The 19,499-nt window shown below is 40.5% G+C and overlaps 1 protein-coding gene across 4 annotated transcripts in view; it reads left to right on the forward strand.

Moving 5' to 3' along the window:
- The window catches only part of LOC143302102 (bromodomain-containing protein 8-like), a 26,180-nt gene extending 7,305 nt beyond the window's left edge, over nucleotides 1-18,875 (forward strand). For 2 of the 4 annotated variants that reach the window (XM_076616648.1, XM_076616633.1), the window contains exons 7-20: nucleotides 189-265; nucleotides 1,023-1,135; nucleotides 2,145-2,339; nucleotides 3,536-3,746; nucleotides 4,888-4,968; nucleotides 5,621-5,775; nucleotides 7,095-7,248; nucleotides 9,859-9,911; nucleotides 10,631-10,809; nucleotides 11,759-11,839; nucleotides 13,173-13,241; nucleotides 14,818-14,995; nucleotides 17,695-17,778; nucleotides 18,468-18,875. In XM_076616648.1, the coding sequence (XP_076472763.1) occupies nucleotides 189-265; nucleotides 1,023-1,135; nucleotides 2,145-2,339; nucleotides 3,536-3,746; nucleotides 4,888-4,968; nucleotides 5,621-5,775; nucleotides 7,095-7,248; nucleotides 9,859-9,911; nucleotides 10,631-10,809; nucleotides 11,759-11,839; nucleotides 13,173-13,241; nucleotides 14,818-14,995; nucleotides 17,695-17,778; nucleotides 18,468-18,557 (1,720 nt within the window). In that variant the 3' untranslated portion in view covers nucleotides 18,558-18,875. The remainder of the gene's footprint in view (nucleotides 1-188; nucleotides 266-1,022; nucleotides 1,136-2,144; nucleotides 2,340-3,535; nucleotides 3,747-4,887; nucleotides 4,969-5,620; nucleotides 5,776-7,094; nucleotides 7,249-9,858; nucleotides 9,912-10,630; nucleotides 10,810-11,758; nucleotides 11,840-13,172; nucleotides 13,242-14,817; nucleotides 14,996-17,694; nucleotides 17,779-18,467) is intronic. The other 2 variants (XM_076616640.1, XM_076616656.1) reach the window with 2 other exon arrangements.
- Nucleotides 18,876-19,499: the final 624 nt, after the last annotated feature.

Below are 19,499 nucleotides of genomic sequence, written 5' to 3' on the forward strand. Positions count from 1 at the left end.
TTTTTTTTTTTTCATTTTAGTTAAAGCACACACATGCACACAGATGAACATACAGACACACACACACACACACATGCGCGCGCGTGCAAACACACAAGCGCAAACACACATGCATACACATAAGAACTTGGCAGAATATATTGCTATTCTGCATGTTTTTATGCTGGAATGTGTTTTATCTTTGGCAGGAAAAAGGAAGCACAAGAAGAAGTCAAGAAAGAAGAAGAGAGAAAACTGAAGGAAATGTATGAGACAAGGGCAGCAGGTACTGTTTTGGGTTTGTTTTTGTTTTTTATAGATTTTATTTTAGGGGCTTGGGGGGTCCATGTTTCCCAGGTGGCAGTTAAAAAAAAATGGAAAGAGAAAAAAAGAACACATGCAATACATGCATAAGGGTGCATAAAGACACATACACAGATACACTTCTAGACACACAAAGATATATAAACCTAAGTTACAGAGTGAGAGAGTGCAACTGAAAGAATGTTGATAATAAAGAGGGAGAGAAAAAAGGGAAAGACAGGAATAAGGGTTTGGGAGTAGGAATTGTCTGTACAAGCATGTTTGTTTTTTCTCTGTGAGCGTGTGCATGCATCAAAGTGTGTGTGTGCGTGCATGTGTTTCTTCATCTACTTAGTAATATAAAAGAAGAAAGAAAACTTTCATTTTTAACTTTAAGTACTTTGACTTTGGTTTTTATCAGTTGCAAAATTGATTTGAAGATTAAAGGACAACCTGTTGTGATACTACTGTAATTGCTACAGTTACCAAAACTGTTGCCTTATAGTATGAAAACCATAGTACTTATTGAAAAATGAATTGTTCACATTGATATCCTGTGCTGCAAAGCAGCCATTTTTTTAGTCATATTCTTCAGAATTTTCAAACAGTTCATGAGGGATATATTGATGAAGCTGAGAGGTTTCATGTAGTGGTTCTTTTTCTTTGAATGTTGATTTACTTGATTTATTTTTTGCTGGCTCTTCACATCATTTTTATATAAAGTGATGTTGATTTTTCAGTGTTAAGTCAGCTTAAAGGGAACCGTTGTCCATCGGCTAGTTCTCACAGTAACGTGTCTGAAGTGGACGACAACACACAGGATTCCCTGGTGGACAATACAGACATCTCTGCTGTGAGTGATGGGGTATCAGCGTTCACTTTTGAAATTTCTACTGTATGTTTATGTGTGAGAGTGTGTGTGTGTGTGTGTGTGCGTGCTTGTATGTGTGTGTGTTTGTGTTTGTGAGAAGAAGAGAGAGATAGAAAATGATGTATCCAATGGTTCAACAACACCAAAAAATAGCATGCCCTACGCAGTCATGGACGGTCAATGAAATAAAAACTATACACATTCATACTTTCAAGACAGCGTTCTTTTTTTTTGTTCTTTTTTTTTTTTTAACAGTTGAATGAAACACAGAGTTTATGATTGAAATTTTAAATAAAAGAAAAGAAGAAAAAGTTGGATGGAAAGAAAGAAAGGAAAAGATGAGCACAGATCCATCCGTACTCTAATGGGACTGGAGTATGCCTTTGCTGTGCTTAGCTTTGTCATTACCTTCCACCCAGTCTTGTATGAATGTATCCCCTTTTGACTCTTTTTGCATCCAGGCAGGAGAGTAAGAAAAAACAAAGAGGAGGATTGATCCATTCTCTAACAGGACTAGTGAACACCTTTGCTGCACACAATTATATAACCTCTTCCCCTAGACGTTTGTCTCTTTTGGTTCTTGTATTCAGGCAGGTTACTGACAGGTTGTAGCGGCAGAATGGATAAAGCATTTTACTTCCAATCTGAAGGTCCGGGTTCGATCTTGGTATTGGTGCCTGATGGATAAACTCATTCAGCCCTGAGCCCAAGCAATGCCCTGGCACAAACTGCACAAGAATTGAACTAACTTTTACAATATTTCTGCCTGAATCCCTATGTGTCAATTTGGAGGGGAAATTGGTCAATATCAGTATATTTTCTTTGTTTTTCCACATCAGTATGGCAGGGGAACATGCCGAGCCTGTAAACTTCCAATGGTTGTGTAAAGGATGGGTATTCTGACAGAACCAGAGTTCGCCTTTGCCATTGCACAGCTTTATAACTGTGTCTCTCAGTTTTGTATGTATCCCCTTTTGTCTCTTGTATCCAGGTAGGTGACGATGACAGTCTACAGTCGCCACTCCCAGTGTCCACCAGCCTCCCCATGCCCACCACTCCCACTGTCACCACCGCAGGGGAGACCACACCCGTCACCAAGAGCGGGTCAAGCCAGTCGCTTGCCCTGCTGTCCCATCTGCTGCAGAGCAGCCACCTGTCCAGCCACAACCTGCAGAAAATCAAACAGGTCAGGGCCCTGTTCTATCTTCTCCGCCTGTCTTTTCCAGTATGATTAAAAAAACAAAAGAAAAAAACAAAACAAAAAAACAAAAAAAACCCCAACAAATGTGCTCCCACCTGCTTCAGAACATCCATCTGTCATCCTGTCACAGCCTGCAGAAAAACAGGGCTGTGTGGTGTCTCGTCTACGTCTTGTTCCCAGTGCAAGTTTTATCTTTCCTTCCTCTGAATTAGAAGTATGCTTGTTTGTGAATGACTGGTGGAGTGTAATCGTTTTTGCTTTATCTCTAGCACTAGATTCAGTTCTATATAGGTACTTGTTATTATTATTATATGTTATAAAAAGTATTAAAAATAAGGACAGGTGAGGGTGATTATCCATTTTGCTGCCATTGAAATACTAACACAAGAACTGATGCTGCATATGTTTGAAAAATCACACCTTTGATTTTGAACTTGACCATACCTTCTCTATGTCTTTTCTCTCACCTCATGAATCATACTGTAAAAATTATTGTTATCTGCTTTGTGTTTGGTCCCTTCTCTTTTCATTCCATGCAGTAACTCAGTTCAATTCAGTTCAATTCAGTTCAATTGAATTCAAAATACTTTATTATCTGCTTCAACCAAAAACAGAAAATTTTCTTTAGGCTCACTTAAAATAAAATGCCCGTCAGCAAAAATCAAAGAGAAAAAAAAACAACAACTGACACACCCTTCACTTATGACCATGCACACATCATTTATTATGTAGAAAGAAAAACATGTGGATAAGATACTATTACATTATCATTCAGAGTGTAACAACTGTGTGTCTGTGTTCAGTGCGTGCGCATGCATCGTTTTGTGCGTGCATGTGCTCACATCCGTGTGTGTGCCTGCGTGCTGAGCGTGCGTGTGCGCACGCGCGCGCGTACGTATGTGTACATTTCAGTCATTATAAAAAGGAGAATATTCAGTAAGGTAATAATAACATTTAAAAAGACAAATGCGATATATCCATTTTGCCAAGCTTTCACACAGTTGGGTTGTGTTAAAGGTTGTATGTGTATCGATGGCTGTTTATGAGGTTGTTTATAGTGCATATTGTGAGTGCAGTATGTTCAGCGCATTGAGCTGCATTATGCAAGATTATGCGCTATGTAAGGATAAGTTTGTGATGATGTTAAGAGTGATGATGATGAATATGATCACAATGAACAGGAGAAGGAACAGGTGATGAAGCAGGAACAGCAGCAGGCGGAAGAGGGAGGGCAGGCAGCAACAGCAATAGCGGAACCTGCTGCAGACATTCCGTCAGTCGAGGTCACTCCCTCTGCCTCTGTCAACAGTCAGCAGTCGGATGCTGATGATGTATCAATAGCCTCCACCACTGTTGTTGGTATGTTAGAAGAAAAGAAGAGCCTTGAAAAAGGTGTGTATACTTGGTAGAATGCAACGTTTAAGGGTTTTACATGTGAATGCATGTAATATCTGAAAGTGCATGCACACACATGCGCACACTCACACACTCACATACACACACAAACAAATACATGTGCATGCATGCACACACACACACACATAAACACACTGTTTTACTTTGTTGATTTTATCATTGTGCGTATATTGATTTCAAGGTGCATGACAATCTCCTTTTTCAGTTTTGTTCACTTTCTTGTATTATTCATCTTTTTTTATTTTTAGTTTTGTTAATCATGAAAGACAAGTTTTTAAAAGACAGGGAAATGAAACGCATTGGAATTAATGTCCAGAATATACGAATGATTTTGTTATTGTTTTTGTCTGCTGACCCATTATACAGACTTCAGACTTTATTATGTTCTTATGAAATGAGGAGAATTTCCTTGCAAGCAAGTAGTAACACAAAATATAAGCACACAGACATATGCATGTGCCCCCTTCCCTCACTCCCCTTCTCCCTGTATGCATGTATATGCACACAGTGTCGGGGGGAATAACACGGAGTGGTTTCAGGATGAATTGATTTTGATTTGTTATGATTTTGTGCAGTGATATTTGATTTTGGATTTTTAAGTAAAACAGTTCTGTCCCAGACTGTTTCCCTTCCCTCCCTCTCTCCTGTTTTTTCTTTTTCTTTGCCTCTTGATTTCTTTGGATTATTCAAGCAAGAACACAACGAAAAAGCTTCCTTTCATCATACTTTCTGTTTCAGTGAAAGGTTAAGTTAATCATAATCTGAGCTGTGTTTTGGGGTGATGATAATGTGCTTATAAGTGTATGTATGTATGTATGTATGTGTGTGCTTGTTCCTGTGTGGGTGTGTGCTTGTTTGTATGTGTTGCATGTGTTGCTTGTATGTGTGTGTGTGTATGTGTGCCGTAGTGTGAAACATAATCTTTGCTGAGTCATAAGTGTATGTGTGTGTGTGTGAAACATAATCATTGCTGTATCATAAGTATGCTTTGGGATTATAATAAGTTGCATGTACATATGTGTGTGTGCGTGTGTGTGTGTGTGTGTGTGTGTGTTTCACTGCTTTTGGATCATGATAAGTTGCATGTACATATGTGTGTGTGTGTGGTGTTTCCCAGTCAAAGAAGAGTTACAGAGTGAGGCCCCAGAGCCCCTGACTGAAGAAGAGCAGAGCACACCAGTGGTCAGCATTAAAGAAGGTGGGGTACTACTAAAGAGTGTGTTTCACTTTGGTCAGCCGTGGCTGATGTCAGCCTTTTGTGTCAGAACATGGGCTTAGTCAAGTGGTGTCCAGCTTAATATGTTGAAAAAGGGGTCACTGAACACCCATCAGAGAGACTCAGCAGCAGTCCAGGGTCTTACTTGGTTTGTGGCCACAGGGCTGTGAAATAAGGTAGGGTATGGCTGTGTATTGGGTACTTCAGATGAGCAGCGTGAGGGTGGGGCACAAAACAAAACAGTCAGCCCCCCATTTCCTACTCTCTGTCCCATCCCTAAATAAAAACAACTACAACACTTTCTTCCACCTCCACCACCAATAACAACAACAACAAACATTTAAAGTTTATTATATTAGTAGTCATTTTCTTGTCACAGTCTTCTGTGTGTGTGTGTGTGTGTGTGTGTGTGTGTATGTGTGTGTGTGTGTGTGGTATACTCTATAATTACTGTCATGTAAATGAACTAACTTTGTAGATAATGATGATAGTAATGGTAATGATAATAGCTCCAAAATGTCTTACTGCTGCAGGAACCATAGAATGATCTAAAAAAATGTAATAAATAAACGAACTTAGTATCATGACAACAGTGACAATGAAAATAGTAATGACAAATGTCTTGTTGGTGTAGAAATCAAGGAGGAAGGCAGCAGCCAGGAGAGCATGGCATCCAGCGAAAACTCGTCTGACCAGAAACCACCAGTTGATGTGGAAATTAAGACTGAAGTGGGGGCGGAGGAGGTTCCAGAACAAAAACCAGAACAAGTGACAGACGTCGAGGTGGAGGTAATTACTTCACCACAAAAGTTTTTAAAAAGTAATTTAACTACACATACTTTACCATGACACACTAGTGCAGACTCCGTCAGAGGTCTGATTCCTCTCCTGTGCAAACTACTACCCACCTATGTGGAGAAAATGACAGAAACGAAGGCCGATAACCTCCCAGAAGTAGATCACCTCCCTCCTGTGTCCCTAATTTCCTTTATGTTGGGGCAGGTTGTGAGGTTGACGATTGAAAAGCTGTGTTAAAAGATTTGTGCCCGTTGAATTAAAGAAAGCGTTCTGGACTTTTCTTCAGGGTTCATACTTAGTCATTAAAGTCTGGAAAAGTCTTCGATAAAATGAGATAACCATTTCCAGGTCTGGAAAAGTTTTGGAAGAGTATGCTCTTGGGTGGAGTAGTATTTTGCATAGGAGAGGAATCGGACACCTGTTCGAGTTGGTTTTGTACGTTAGACTAAACATGATTTTTAGAGAGAAAAAATTCATTTTATTCATACTTTCGTACATGTCTATCTGTCATATATTGATAATGCAAACTGTGTTCATTCTCGAGACAAAGTGGAAGACGATGTAGGGCTTTGGTCCATGCAAGTCACTACATAGGCATATCCATATTTGAGCATCCTCAAGTCAAAGAGAAGAGCGACTTGTGAGGCATTTGTGTATGCAGTATTTGTGTGTAAGCGTATGTATTTATGCGCATCCAAATGCATGTTTATTGCTTTGTTCATACAGGTATGTGTGTCATGTACTGTGTTCAGTCTCAAGACAGAGAGAAGAGCGGCATGGAAGGCAGTGTTGCATACAAGTCTCTATGCAAACTTATTCATATTTTAGCATCCAAAAAAATGTTTATTTCTACATACGGGTGTTTGTGCAGTAAGTGTATCATATATTGTGTCTATCAAGACAAGAGCGACATGGAAGGAATTTATTAATTTAAATCTCTATGCAAGCATATCCATAATTGAACATCCACATGCATATTTATTCATTTGTACATGCAGGTATTTGTGTGATGTGTGTATCATCTGCTGTGTTAGGTGTGTGTAAGGGAAAAAAATTCATGTATGGTGTGTTACTCACTCTCGCTTTAAGAACTTATATGTTATTTCCCTTTTCTTTGCTTTATTGCTATGTTCTTATACATGTACTGAGTGTAAATATAAATGTAACAGCGCGCGCATGCGCGCGCGCGCGTGTGTGTGTGTGTTATTACAATGGAAGATATTTAAGTTGACTAGTGTGCTAATATCTCCACCACTGAAAAATAAAGATTCATTCGTGCATTCATTCATTCATTCGATCATTCTTTTCAGTCTCAGGATGAAGAGAAGAGTGATGTGGAAGGCCCCAGCTTCAACTTCATCAACGTGGATGAGGAGGTGTCGGTGAAGGAGGAGCCCCCCTCTCCGGCCAGCAGCGTGCTCTCCAACGTCAGCGACACCCGCTCCGCAGGAAGACGCTCCAGAGGTAAGGGTTGAGGTTCGATCTCCAGAAGTATTCCCGCTCCGGAGGTATTCCCCCCCATTCCAGAGGTATTCCCACTTCAGAGGTATATATCTGCTCCAGAGGTAATTCCACTCTGGAGGTATTCCCACTCCAGAGGTATTCCCATTCCAAACGTATTCCCACTCCAAAGACATTCCCTTGCTGGAGGTATTCCCGTTCCAACGGTGTTCCCACTCAGAGGTATTCCCGCTCAGTAGTTATTCCTGCTCCAGAGGTATTCCTACCCCAGAGGTATTCCCATTCTGGAAGTATTCCCACTCCAAAGGTATTCCCATTCCAGAGTTATTTCCACTCAAAAGGTATTCCTACTCCAAAGATATTCCCACTCTGGAGGTATTCCTGTTCCAGAGGTATTCCCACTCCAAAGATATCCCCACTACAAAGGTATTCCCATCCCAGAGGTATTCCCACTCCAAAGGTATTTCCACTCCTAAGATATTCCTACTCTGGAGGTATTCCCCTTTCAGAGGTATTCCCACTCCAAAGGTATTCCTGCACAGGAGATATTCCCATTCCAAAGGTATTCCCTCTCCAGAGGTATTCCAACTCCACCAAAGGTATCCCGCTCCGGAGGTATTCCCACTCCAAAGGTATTCCTGGTCCAGAGGTATTCCCATTCCAAAGGTATTCCTGGTTCAGAGGTATTTTGGCTCCAGAGGTTTTCCCACTCCACTGGTATTCCTGGTCCAGGGGTATTACCACTTGAGAAGTAAGGGCTGGGGTTCAGTCTTTGTAAGTATTCCCGCTACCCAGGAAGACACTCCCGAGTTGAGGATTGAGGTTCAATCTCCTGAGGTATTCCTGCTCTGGAAGATGCTCCAGAGGTGAGGGTTGAGGTTTGTGACCCGGAGGTATTGGTTGAAGGGGTCACTGGATGTGGGGTTGAGTAAAGGACAGATCAAGTCTCTATGGCTGTCGACCTCAAACTAGTTTGTGTCTAATGTTCTGCATGTTTGTCACTACATTTTTAACCAGCTGAATATTTTTGGGGCAGGTGAATTTTTAAGGACAGGGCTGATGCTGGACTATTATTACTGTGTGCTTTGTGTTTTTGTTTGGATAATTTATCTGTAATGACTATGAATGTAATGATGCCTGATGCACTGTTTTCACAGTTATCAAAATCAGCCAAAGTTGATGCTTATGGACATCATGTCTTCTCTCAAAATATGGTACTGTTTTGATCACAAAAAAGACTTGAATATGTGGGCTGGGTACTAGAACGTTGATAAAATTAAGACACTGGCAAATTTTGGCTTTGGTAGGCACATATGTTCATCAACTGCATCCAAAAGATTGAATCCTGTGTGCTAGCTGAATCGGTAGCGTAAGCATCACTGACTTGAAGTTGTGTACCTTGTGTAATGGAGAGAGTTACCACCCTTTACTATTTGTTGGTCATATCGTTTCCTGGCCTCATTGTTTGTATGATTTCCAGTGGATAAACTACCGAGGCAACCATGTGTTTGTTCTGTATTGTCCACATGTTCTGTGTGGCTTGTTCAGGATTAAAGAGGCTATGCCAGTCTTGAATAAAAGCTTATTTGTGTTTGCACATTTCTTCTGTCTTTGCTGCTGTGTGCACATGTCAAATAATTGGTATAAGGACAGGCCCGGCACTTCCTTTTTGAGGAAGTGTCTGGGTTTGTTCCAATGTACCTTTTATTTACCTGTGTGCTAGCTGAATCGGTAGCGTAAGCATCACTGACTTGAAGTTGTGTACCTTGTGTAATGGAGAGAGTTACCACCCTTTACTATTTGTTGGTCATATCGTTTCCTGGCCTCATTGTTTGTATGATTTCCAGTGGATAAACAACCGAGGCAACCATGTGTTTGTTCTGTATTGTCCACGTGTTCTGTGTGGCTTGTTCAGGATTAAAGAGGCTATGCCAGTCTTGAATAAAAGCTTATTTGTGTTTGCACATTTCTTCTGTCTTTGCTGCTGTGTACACATGTCAAATAATTGGTATGACAGGCCCGGCACTTCCTTTTTGAGGAAGTGTCTGGGTTTGTTCCATTGTACCTTTTATTTAGCTGTGTGCTAGCTGAATCGGTAGCGTAAGCATCACTGACTTGAAGTTGTGTACCTTGTGTAATGGAGAGAGTTACCACCCTTTACTATTTGTTGGTCATATCGTTTCCTGGCCTCATTGTTTGTATGATCTCTGTGCATTGTTGGAACTGTTTTTTCCACATCTGTACTGTTTGAAAGCTTTGCTAGCGGAGGTTATATATTGTATATGCAATGCACATGTGTATAGTTATTTTCACTCATCATTGTCTCTTCTCTTTTGTCTTCAGCTAAAAAACTCATCATGATGATGTTGATATTTTTAGTTTGTGTTCGAAATATAATGACAATAAGTATTTTTTCAGTGTCATCATTGCCTTTTCTCCGTCGTTTGTCGTTGTCTGCCTTTGTCTTCAGTTCAAATGATAATTATGATATCATGTAATTTTTCTTATGTCCAGTGATGATCATGATGATATGATGAATAATGAAGGTCTGGAAGCGCAATGCAGACACACTGTTCTGATTTCTGTTGTCTTCTTTTTGGTCTGTTCTGACAGGCCGGGGATCTCGAGGCCGACCAAGCCAGAGAGTGACGCGGAAGACCACAGCTGTAGGTTGTCTGTCTAAGAATGCGTACATGTTTGATGTTAAAAAATGCGTATGTGTTTGGTCTGCTGTAAATCTACTGTTACTGTGGGAGGAAAAAGGTATATGCAGAAGTGTGTACATGTTTGGTTGTGTTGGCTGTGGGAAGAAAAGGTATATGTTCACATTTACAAGTGTGAATTTTCGCATGTTTGTGGGTTTTTTATTTCTGTTTTTATGTATGAGTGACTAAGCATGTAGTTTGAAATGCGTATACTGAGATGTGTATGTGTGAATGTAAATGAAAAATTCATGCAGACTGAAGGAAATGTAATAAGCAGACAATGGAATACAGTAAAATCTTTGTCCATTCTCACCTTTCAAATAGAATATAAGAGAAATTGTTTTGCTCAGCACACAGATGTGCATGCACATACCCGGATACACCCCTCTCTTACACACATACAGTCTCACACACACACAGAGTCTCACACAGACACTCATGTGTGTGCGCGCGCACACACACACACACACACACACACACACACACACTGTCACTCACACACGCTCTCACACACTCACTCTTATTTATACACACACACAGTCACATACTCACACACACACACACACACACACACGCACATGCCCACCCCGCACCCCCCTCCGCTACCTCCCCCTCCCTGCCTCCACCCACCTCCTCTCTAAATAAGGTCAGTGATCCAATAACATAGGTGTGTTGATCAGTTTGTGTTGCAACAGGAAAAGGATGACGCCAGCTCCAAACACAGCGAGGCAGAGTTCACAGATGATGACCTGCCCCGCGATGCTGACGATATTCTGTCACACCTCACCATGCAGCCTTCCTCTCTGGCTGTGTCAGCTTTCACTGAATCCGTTCCCAACAGTCCTGCTTCTGTGGGGATGTAAGTGATCTTCTTCAGTTAAATGTCTGTTCACTGGAAGTGTTATTAGAAGGAAAGATGAGAGGAGGTGGATGAAAGAGAGGGAATGCTTGTGATTACATTAACGAATGCATTTAAGAGTATTTACCTCTGGGTGCTTTTGCCACATATCTGGAAGTAAGAAGTGTTTTGTGGAGTAAAGTTTCCCAGTGCTTGATTGGATTAAGTGATTGTGTGTGTGTGTTTATGTGTGTGTGTGCGTTCACATGTGCATATGTGAATGGCTATGTGTTACTGAGTGTTGTGTGTCTACTTTACCCCTTAACTCAACTGCTGATGAGTACGATTGTCAGGGAGGGGCTGTCACCTCATTGAAATAAGACAAGAGCCGACAGGTTAGGGTTACAGTGACCATTCTTTAATCTGAATTTCTTCCTCTGGGATTGTATTACTTTTGTTCAGTGAAATCAGTGGCACCCATGATATCTATACAGAATGCACTAACGGCCATGCTGATCTCATTTCACCAGGGTTTAGCAGTTAATGGGGTTAATACTACATTTACTGTTTTCTGTAGAGGGAGCATACATATTTCCAGCAGGCTTCCAGAGTACTGTAAATACAATTTGTAAATTACTGAGCATTGATTTGATTTTTATAAACTTTTAAAAAAATTTTTTAAAATTTTTTTTTTTACCTGTATCATGAACCAGAATGATATTCTGAAACTTTTCTTTTTTTTTTCGGGGTAGTGGGGATGGGGAGTTTATTTCCATTGATTTTACTTTGTTTCAAAAATATTGGGTGAATCAGACCAGCCATGCTGGTTTGAATCTTACATGACAGATCTTCAGGAGTGAAGAGAATTCTGATGCAATGCTGAACAGTATGATTGGTTTAAAAAAAAAAAGTGGTGTTTGTGTGAATGTGTGTGTGTGTGTGTTTGTGTGCGCATGTGTGTGTTGCACAGAAGTGACACAGAGGATGAGAAGGCACACAAAGCGTGGAAGAAGTCCATCATGCTGGTGTGGAGAGCAGCTGCAAATCACAAGTAAGCAAACAGTTTGATTTATTGTTTGTGTGTGTATGTGTGTGTGTGTTTGATTCATTTAACAAAAAAAAATTGAATTCTTAATTTGTATCATCATTGTGCTTGGAATCTTATGTTCTGTGTGTGTGTGTGTGCGTGCATGCGTGTGCGCGCGCGTGTGTGAAAGAGACGGTGAGAGAGAGCGTCTGTGTGTGTGTGTGTGAGTGCATGTGTGTGCGTGTGTGTGTGTGTGTGTGTGTATATATATATATATATATATGTATGTATGTATGTATGTATGTATGTTTGTGTGCGTGCGTGCGTGCGTGCGTGTGATGGACAAAATACATGAAGTATGTCTCTCAGATATATATGAATATCTATAACTGGAATTACTAAGGTTGTATGAATGGTGTGGGGTAAAAAGTTTTAAATAGCAGTAACAAGAATAATATGGCCACATAACCCAACTAATTGCAGAATATTGGCTTTTTGTAACTTATTATCCTCAGGAGGAAAAAATTCATACATAACTATGTTAAAATCTCATCAAGAGATGTTTTTGACTTGTGCTGTTATTATCACAAATGCGATTGATTATAACAATCCAGTATTGAGTATTCTTATGGACAGTAATGTAATAAATATCTTGTGTGAAACAGCTTACACACACACACAAACGCATGCACGCACACGCACACACACAGCACACACATGCACACACACATGAATGCTTGCACACATACTTACACATGCTCACATACCACACACTCGCGCATACCCATCACCCAAGGAAATAAAAACAAATGTCTGATGTTTGTGGTGGGCGAATGGTTAGAGTGCTGGATGCTCGCCTGATTTTTTCCTGGATTCAATCCCTGGTTTCTTTGCACCTGTTGGGTTAAGGTTGGAGATTTTTCTGATCTCCCAAGTCAACATACATGCAGACGTGCTAGTGCCTGAACCCCTTCATGTGTGTATGCATGCAGAAGATAAAATACACATGTTAAAGGCCCTGTAATCAATGTCAGGGTTCAGTGGATTATGGAACAAGAAGATACCCAGCATGCACACCCAAGAAAAAGGAGTATGGCTGCCTACATGGTGGAGTAAACAAGGTCATATATGTAAATGTCAACTTGGACATATGAATGAATTTGGGAGATAACAGCCCATGAACACAGCAGAAGAAGAAAGACACCATCACACACATCCCAAATCTCAACACCACTAAAAACAATGTACTGGTTTCCACTAAGAATTATAACCACCAATAGAAGCTTACATTTGCCACAAACTCTGAAGCAGATGAGATTTTTAGGGTTTATGGATGATTTTATTTTGTTTGTTGTAGAGATGCCAATGTGTTCCTTCATCCTGTGACAAACGACATTGCACCTGGCTACCATAACGTTGTCCATAGGTAAGTGAAATTTTGCGGGGTTGCTTCATATTGTTATTGTATGACTGTCATGTTTGTATTTGTGATAATGTTATTGTCATCATAACTGTTATCTAATAGGTCTGTTTTGCGAGTATCTATTTTCCTTCATGGGAGATCATTATGTTTACTGTTAGGGTTTCTGTAAGCATCACTATTCTGTCATTCTGCTTCATCTTGATTTTTTAAAATTTCTTTCTTTATTTTATTTTTTTACTGTGACTGCAGTGTATTCTTAAAGTCTTTAAGTAAGTAACTAATTAAGTAACTAAGTAAGTAACTAACTAACTGTGAAATAAAATTTTGGTTTGGCATTTTTATAACACTTGGGACATGACATTGCCTTGATTTATTTTCTACTTTGTGTTTTTTTCTCTTTCTTATTTACAGTTTCTTTCTGTCTTTTTACTTCTTCTTTCCCTCCCACCCTGCTTCTTGTTTTGGTTTTCTAAATACATTCTGAAACTCCTGTGCCATGGCATACCTACCGACAATTGCAAATTTTCTGTGATCTTTATGGATGGAAAGTCTAACAACAAAGCATTTTTGTGCTTTGAAAAATTTTATTTACAGGTGAGGAAGAACAAAAATGTTAATCCTGCCTCTGATGTCTCAGCTGACAACCCCCCAACCCCACCCCAGCCGCTACCCTCACACCCCTCAAATTCACCCTGCTCTGGTTCTTATTTGCTGTTAGACCAGTGGACCACACAGTGCCACATCGTGCTCACTCGTTATGTCTCCTCTCTGATGGACAATTAATTTGATGTTTTGTGCATTTGTTTTCAACATAGATTATTTCACCTTGATGTTATTCTGTGCCCCCCCCCACCCCCACCCCCTGTGATCCCCCACACCTTTCTCTCCCACCTTCCCTCTCTTTTAGGGTGTAATGCCCCTCCCTTCTCCCTCCCTCCTTTCTTTCCAAGTCCCCTCTGTTTTTCAGGAGCTGGAAAGAGTTCACTTGTCAAAACTTGAAAAATGCTTCAGCTATGCACCATCCTGAAAAAAGCCGACCCTCCAAGAAAGACTGCTAATTTAGATTCTGCAAGTTTGGCAGCTATGCCTTTAAAAAAAAAAAATTAACAAATTTTTTTGTGACTTCCTTGTTCACTCTAATGTACGAGTGGGCTTTTTCATGTATGACTGTTTTAACCCTGCCATGTAGGCAATCATACTCTGTTTTGGGGGGATAGGGTGGGTGTATGTGGGTATGTTCTTGTTTCCATAACCTACCAAACACTGACATGGATTATGGGATCTTTAACATGTGTGTTTGATCTTCTGCATGCATATACACGAAGGGGGTTCCGGCATTAGCAGGTCTACACATCTGTTGACCAAGGAGATCAGAAAAATCTCCACCCTTTACCGTCCAGGTGCCGTGACTGAGATTTGAACCTGGGACCCTCAGATTGAAAGTCCAGTTCTTAAACCACTCAGCCGTAGCACCTGTTGCAGCTGTGGCTTTTATATTATAGCTTCCTTTCTTTCTTTCTTTTTCCATTTATTCCTTCCCTGCACAGTCCAGAAAATGACTCCCTTGGTGTGTCTGCAGGCCGATGGACATGCAGACGATCAAGAAGAACATAGAGAGTGGCGCCATCCGCACAACAGCCGAGTTCCAGCGGGACATGATGCTGATGTTCACCAATGCCATCATGTACAACAGCTCCAACCACAAGGTCTACGAGATGGCCAAGAAGATGTATGATGACGTCATGGAGCAGATTGAGGTCAGACCACAGTGCTTTTTTTATTTTATTTATTTATTTATTTATTAATCAGCTTTTAATTTTGGTTGATTGCTTAGCATTATAGGGTGTGCTGTGTCAGTTTGATGCAAGCTATGGCCAGTATGTGGCTGGTTTCTATCCTGAACTTGGCTCAGGCTGCTTGCAGTTGTCTGCTTAGTGCGTTTGGTTGAATTGATTTTATTCACTTAAACCGGTTTGTCAGCTTATTATTATACATTAAACTGCTAGTTAAGGAAAGAAACTCGAACTTAACTTCCTTCCTCACTGGGTCGCGAAGTTTTGCTCCTAAAATCGAACGATTAGTGTGATTTTTATCTGATTTTCCACATCAGCATGATAAAATGTTAAAGGCTCACTGCACAGTAAGTGCTCAATGAAATTATGGTGGACTGTTGCAGCGAATTGAACCCAGATAATGACAAAATTTGACTTATGATTCATCTGATAATTCTTGGGAAAGTGAAGGAGATGAAATTAGCAAACGGACTGGACAAAGTGGTGGATGTTTGAATCGAGAAGATAGCCCACAACCTTCCAACATTGACAGAAGCTGACATTTTACTATATCTGTTTTTAATGTAAAGTTACAAGTAAACTATATAATCCCTTGTCATGAGGCTTCAGCAACTTGTGTCAAAATTATATTTCAGTCATAAAGTGAAGTATTGTAGCTATTGAAATTAACTAATAATGAGGCCAGAATATGAAATGATTAACAAACAGTAAAGAGTGGTAACTCTATCCATTCACAAGATACACAACTTCAAGTCAGTGCTGCTTACGCTACTGATTCAACTAGCACACAGGTAAATAAAAGGTACATTGGAACAAACCCAGACACTTCCTCAAAAAGGAAGCAGTATAAGCAGCACTGACTTGAAGTTGTGTACCTTGTGAATGGATAGAGTTACCACCCTTTACTGTTAATCATTTCATATCCTGGCCTCATTGTTTGTTAATTTCAAGTTGATAAAGCACTGAGGCAACCATGTGTTTGTTCTGTATTGTCCATGTGTTCTGTGTGGCTTGTTCAGGATTAAAGAGGTTATGCCAATCTTGAATAAAAGCTAGTTTGTGTTTGCACATTTCTTCTGTCTTTGCTGCTGTGTGCACATGTCAAATGATCAGTATGAGGACAGGCCCGGTGTTTCCTTTTTGAGGAAGTGTCTGGGTTTATTCCAGTGTACCTTTTATTTTACCTGTGTGCTAGCTGAATCGGTAGTGTAAGCAGCATTGACTTGAAGTTGTGTACCTTGTGAATGGATAGAGTTACCACTCTTTATTGTTTGTTAATCATTTTGTAGCTATTGGTTGAGCGGTTGCTATAAATTTGTGCCTGAAATGAACAACTTCTCCCTGTTAATGCAGCCAGGCCAAAACATGCCAGGCTGGAAGCGTTGCACAGGCAGAAGACCTTAAAGGGCTGAAGGGGGGTTAAGAAATTCAATTTGTTAAGGGAGAAAAAGAAAGGTTAGGATGAAAGTATTATATTTGTCTTTTACTCAGTTTGACAGTGATTGATTACCTCACTGCTGTTTGAAGTAACAGATCTGTTAAGGTTTAACCCGGAGAGCGCGATGAGCCACGATCGTGGCTTTCCCGGTAAAGTGCGATGGGCCACGATCGTGGCTCTGTTTACATAAGGTCCGACATCGTACGGCTATGCTCGGCAGCCTTCGTAAAACTGCCTCGTTCTGGTGTTACTGCCTCCCTGCTTGCGTTTGCACAAACTTTGACCGAGTTTATAAGTCCAGATCTTCGTATTTTTTGTAAACAATGAGTGACACTGAAGTTGACAAAGCTCAGGAAATGAGTGACCTTGTCACTAGTGATGATTCATTTGCTGACAGGGATTCTGGTGAAAACGGCTTTGTTATTTTGACACTTGGGCATGCTGGCTTGCTTGTTGTTCATTCAGTTTTGTGTCTCCTGTCACAAAAACTGGGGGGTGGGTGATGGGGGTGGGGAGGGGTGGTAAAGTGGGTTAGGCATGGGTCTATTGCGATTTCTTGACCAAATCAAGCTAGAAAACTGGAAATTATTTGGATTTAAAGCATTCTTGCTGCTTTTGAAAGCAACATGAGCTAAAAGAAAACATTTATTTCTGTTTTTGCCTGTGATTGCATAAAGTATTGTAGATGTGCGCGTGCGTGGCGTCGGTGGGTGTGTCTCAAACAAATAATACAGTGCTTATTATTTCATTGTTTCAGTTATATTCATTTCATGATTCTGCAGCCAGAACATTTTCTGCACAGTTTAATGCCAATTTTGAGATTTTGACTCTGTAAAAGATGTGAAAATACCTATAAACATTGTGGTTGACGTTTTTGGAAAACAAGTTTGCAAAATTTGTTGTTTATATCCTGTGGAATATCTCCAACTACTTACAAGGTACAGCCTTTTTCTTACTTTTATCTGATTCTTCATTCACTCTACTTTCCAAAAATGTATAGGTTTACCTATTTATTCTTACTGATAAGCATACAAATGCCCCAAATCAGAGCACAGGTAGCGGAGGCAAACTATCCCTTTGTTATTTTCTTGTCTTGTATATATATATATATATATATATATATATCTGTTACTGTGTATAATGACGCATTCCAGATAAAAAAAAAAAAAAAGCTGTTTAAGCCACAGTTAGTTGTTGTTAATTATTTTTCCCGTGGGTTGTGCAGCAATACGTCAGCACCCAGCTGATGGTCCAGTCATCGGAAACAAAGGTGCTGCGCCCTAGTCGTCGGGCAGAAGCTTCCGACAAGGTCAGAAACTGGTTTTGTTTGTTCATGTGTGGGTTCCTTACTTTAATTTTTTGTTTTTTGTTGCTGTTGTTGTTTTTTTAAGAAAAGGAAAAAGAAAAGATCTGAATGTAGAATGTGTTGTATTACTTTTTTGTCACAACAGATTTCTCTGTATAAAATCTGGGCTGCTGTCCCCAAGGAGAATGTGTCACTACACTGTCAGTGCCACCCTTTTTTTTTTTTCTTTTTTTTTACATTAAAACAATTTTTTTTCCTGTCTGCAGTTTTTTTGTGTGCCTGTCAAAGTGGATTTTTCTACAGAATTTTACCAGGGACAACCCTTTATAGGTTCTTTTACAAGCGCTAAGTGCATGCTGCACATGGGACCTTGGTTTATCGTCTCTTCTGAGTGACTAGTGTCTAGACCACCACTCCAGTTCTAGTGGAGGGGGAGAAAATACTGGCGACTGTGGGATTTGAATCAGTGCGCTCAGATTATCTCACTTCCCAAGCGAACGTGTTACCACTAGGCCAACACTGTGTGTTGTAGTTGCTGTACTTCAAGTTAGTCTTTTCATACAAGGTGATTTGAGGAGACTTTATGTGTGTACTTCTGTGTGTGTACGTGTGTCTGTGTATGGAATTTTTTTGTTTGGTCACATCCATGGCAACCCTGTGGAATAGCAGCTTACCTCTTAACTTTTTTCCAGGAGGACGACCCAAAGAAGCGGCGCAGTTCTGTGGAACAGTCCGTGGAGGGTGGGAAGGTGAAGAAGCGGAAGGTGCGTGGTGATGAGTGATCCATCTCCGGGGCACCCTCCACTCCATCATCTTTCTCACCTTCGTCAGGGACCATGATGACGACCATGAGGATGACAATGACAGATGCCAGTTTTGCTTCGTGAAAGAACGAGTTCATGAGGTCCAGTTCTTGTACCATAATGGATGTAATGACATTTTTCTTCTTCTGTGTTCGAGGGCTGCAACTCTCTCGCTCACTCGTATGTATGAGTGGGCTTTTATGACTTTTTACTCCACCACGTGTGCAGCCATATTCCATTTTCAGGTGTGGACATGATGATAATGTTTCTTGAGAAATAATAAAGTTGACAATGCTTGACTTGTTTTTGGCTCATGTGTGTAAACAATGAGAGTCAATATAATGACTCTGATGCAGTTGTCTTTGTGTATGTATGCATGTATGTGTGTGTGTGTCAGTGGTCAACTTTTAATTTTTTTTTTCTCTGGAAATATTTTGGCTAATATCAGTTGAAGAAGTGAGTAAAATGTTGATCAACCTGTGCAGGAAGTTTGGTTGAAGACCATGTTGGAAGTGGTATAGGAGGTGATGGTGGGCAGATGTTGATAGGGGAGAAGGGTGGAAGAGGAAAAGCACTTGTTGTTAGTGCCTGAGAATGTGAGACCTGCATGTCCGTAGATTGAGTGCAATCTGGGCTTAGTTTTGGCCCAGTCGCCCTAGCCAGCGATGCAATATTGTGCCCTGTTGGAAGACACACACAACAACATGCAACAATAGAGAGTCAGTGAAACAATAGAGGGGGGTGGGGGGAAGAAAAAAAAACAACAACAGAAAAACACAGACACTCAAAAAAGCACAGGTGTAGGAAGCAAGATGGCTGCTTGAAAAAGAGGGTGCAGCACAGGCTGTCCGGACAGAGGTGATATACTAAGGGAGTTCGCTAGCTCCCTAAGCAGGGTAGTAGTTTTTTTTTTTGTTTTTT

Source organism: Babylonia areolata, chromosome 2 (genome assembly GCF_041734735.1).
Source record: "Babylonia areolata isolate BAREFJ2019XMU chromosome 2, ASM4173473v1, whole genome shotgun sequence".
NCBI lineage: Eukaryota > Metazoa > Mollusca > Gastropoda > Neogastropoda > Buccinidae > Babylonia > Babylonia areolata.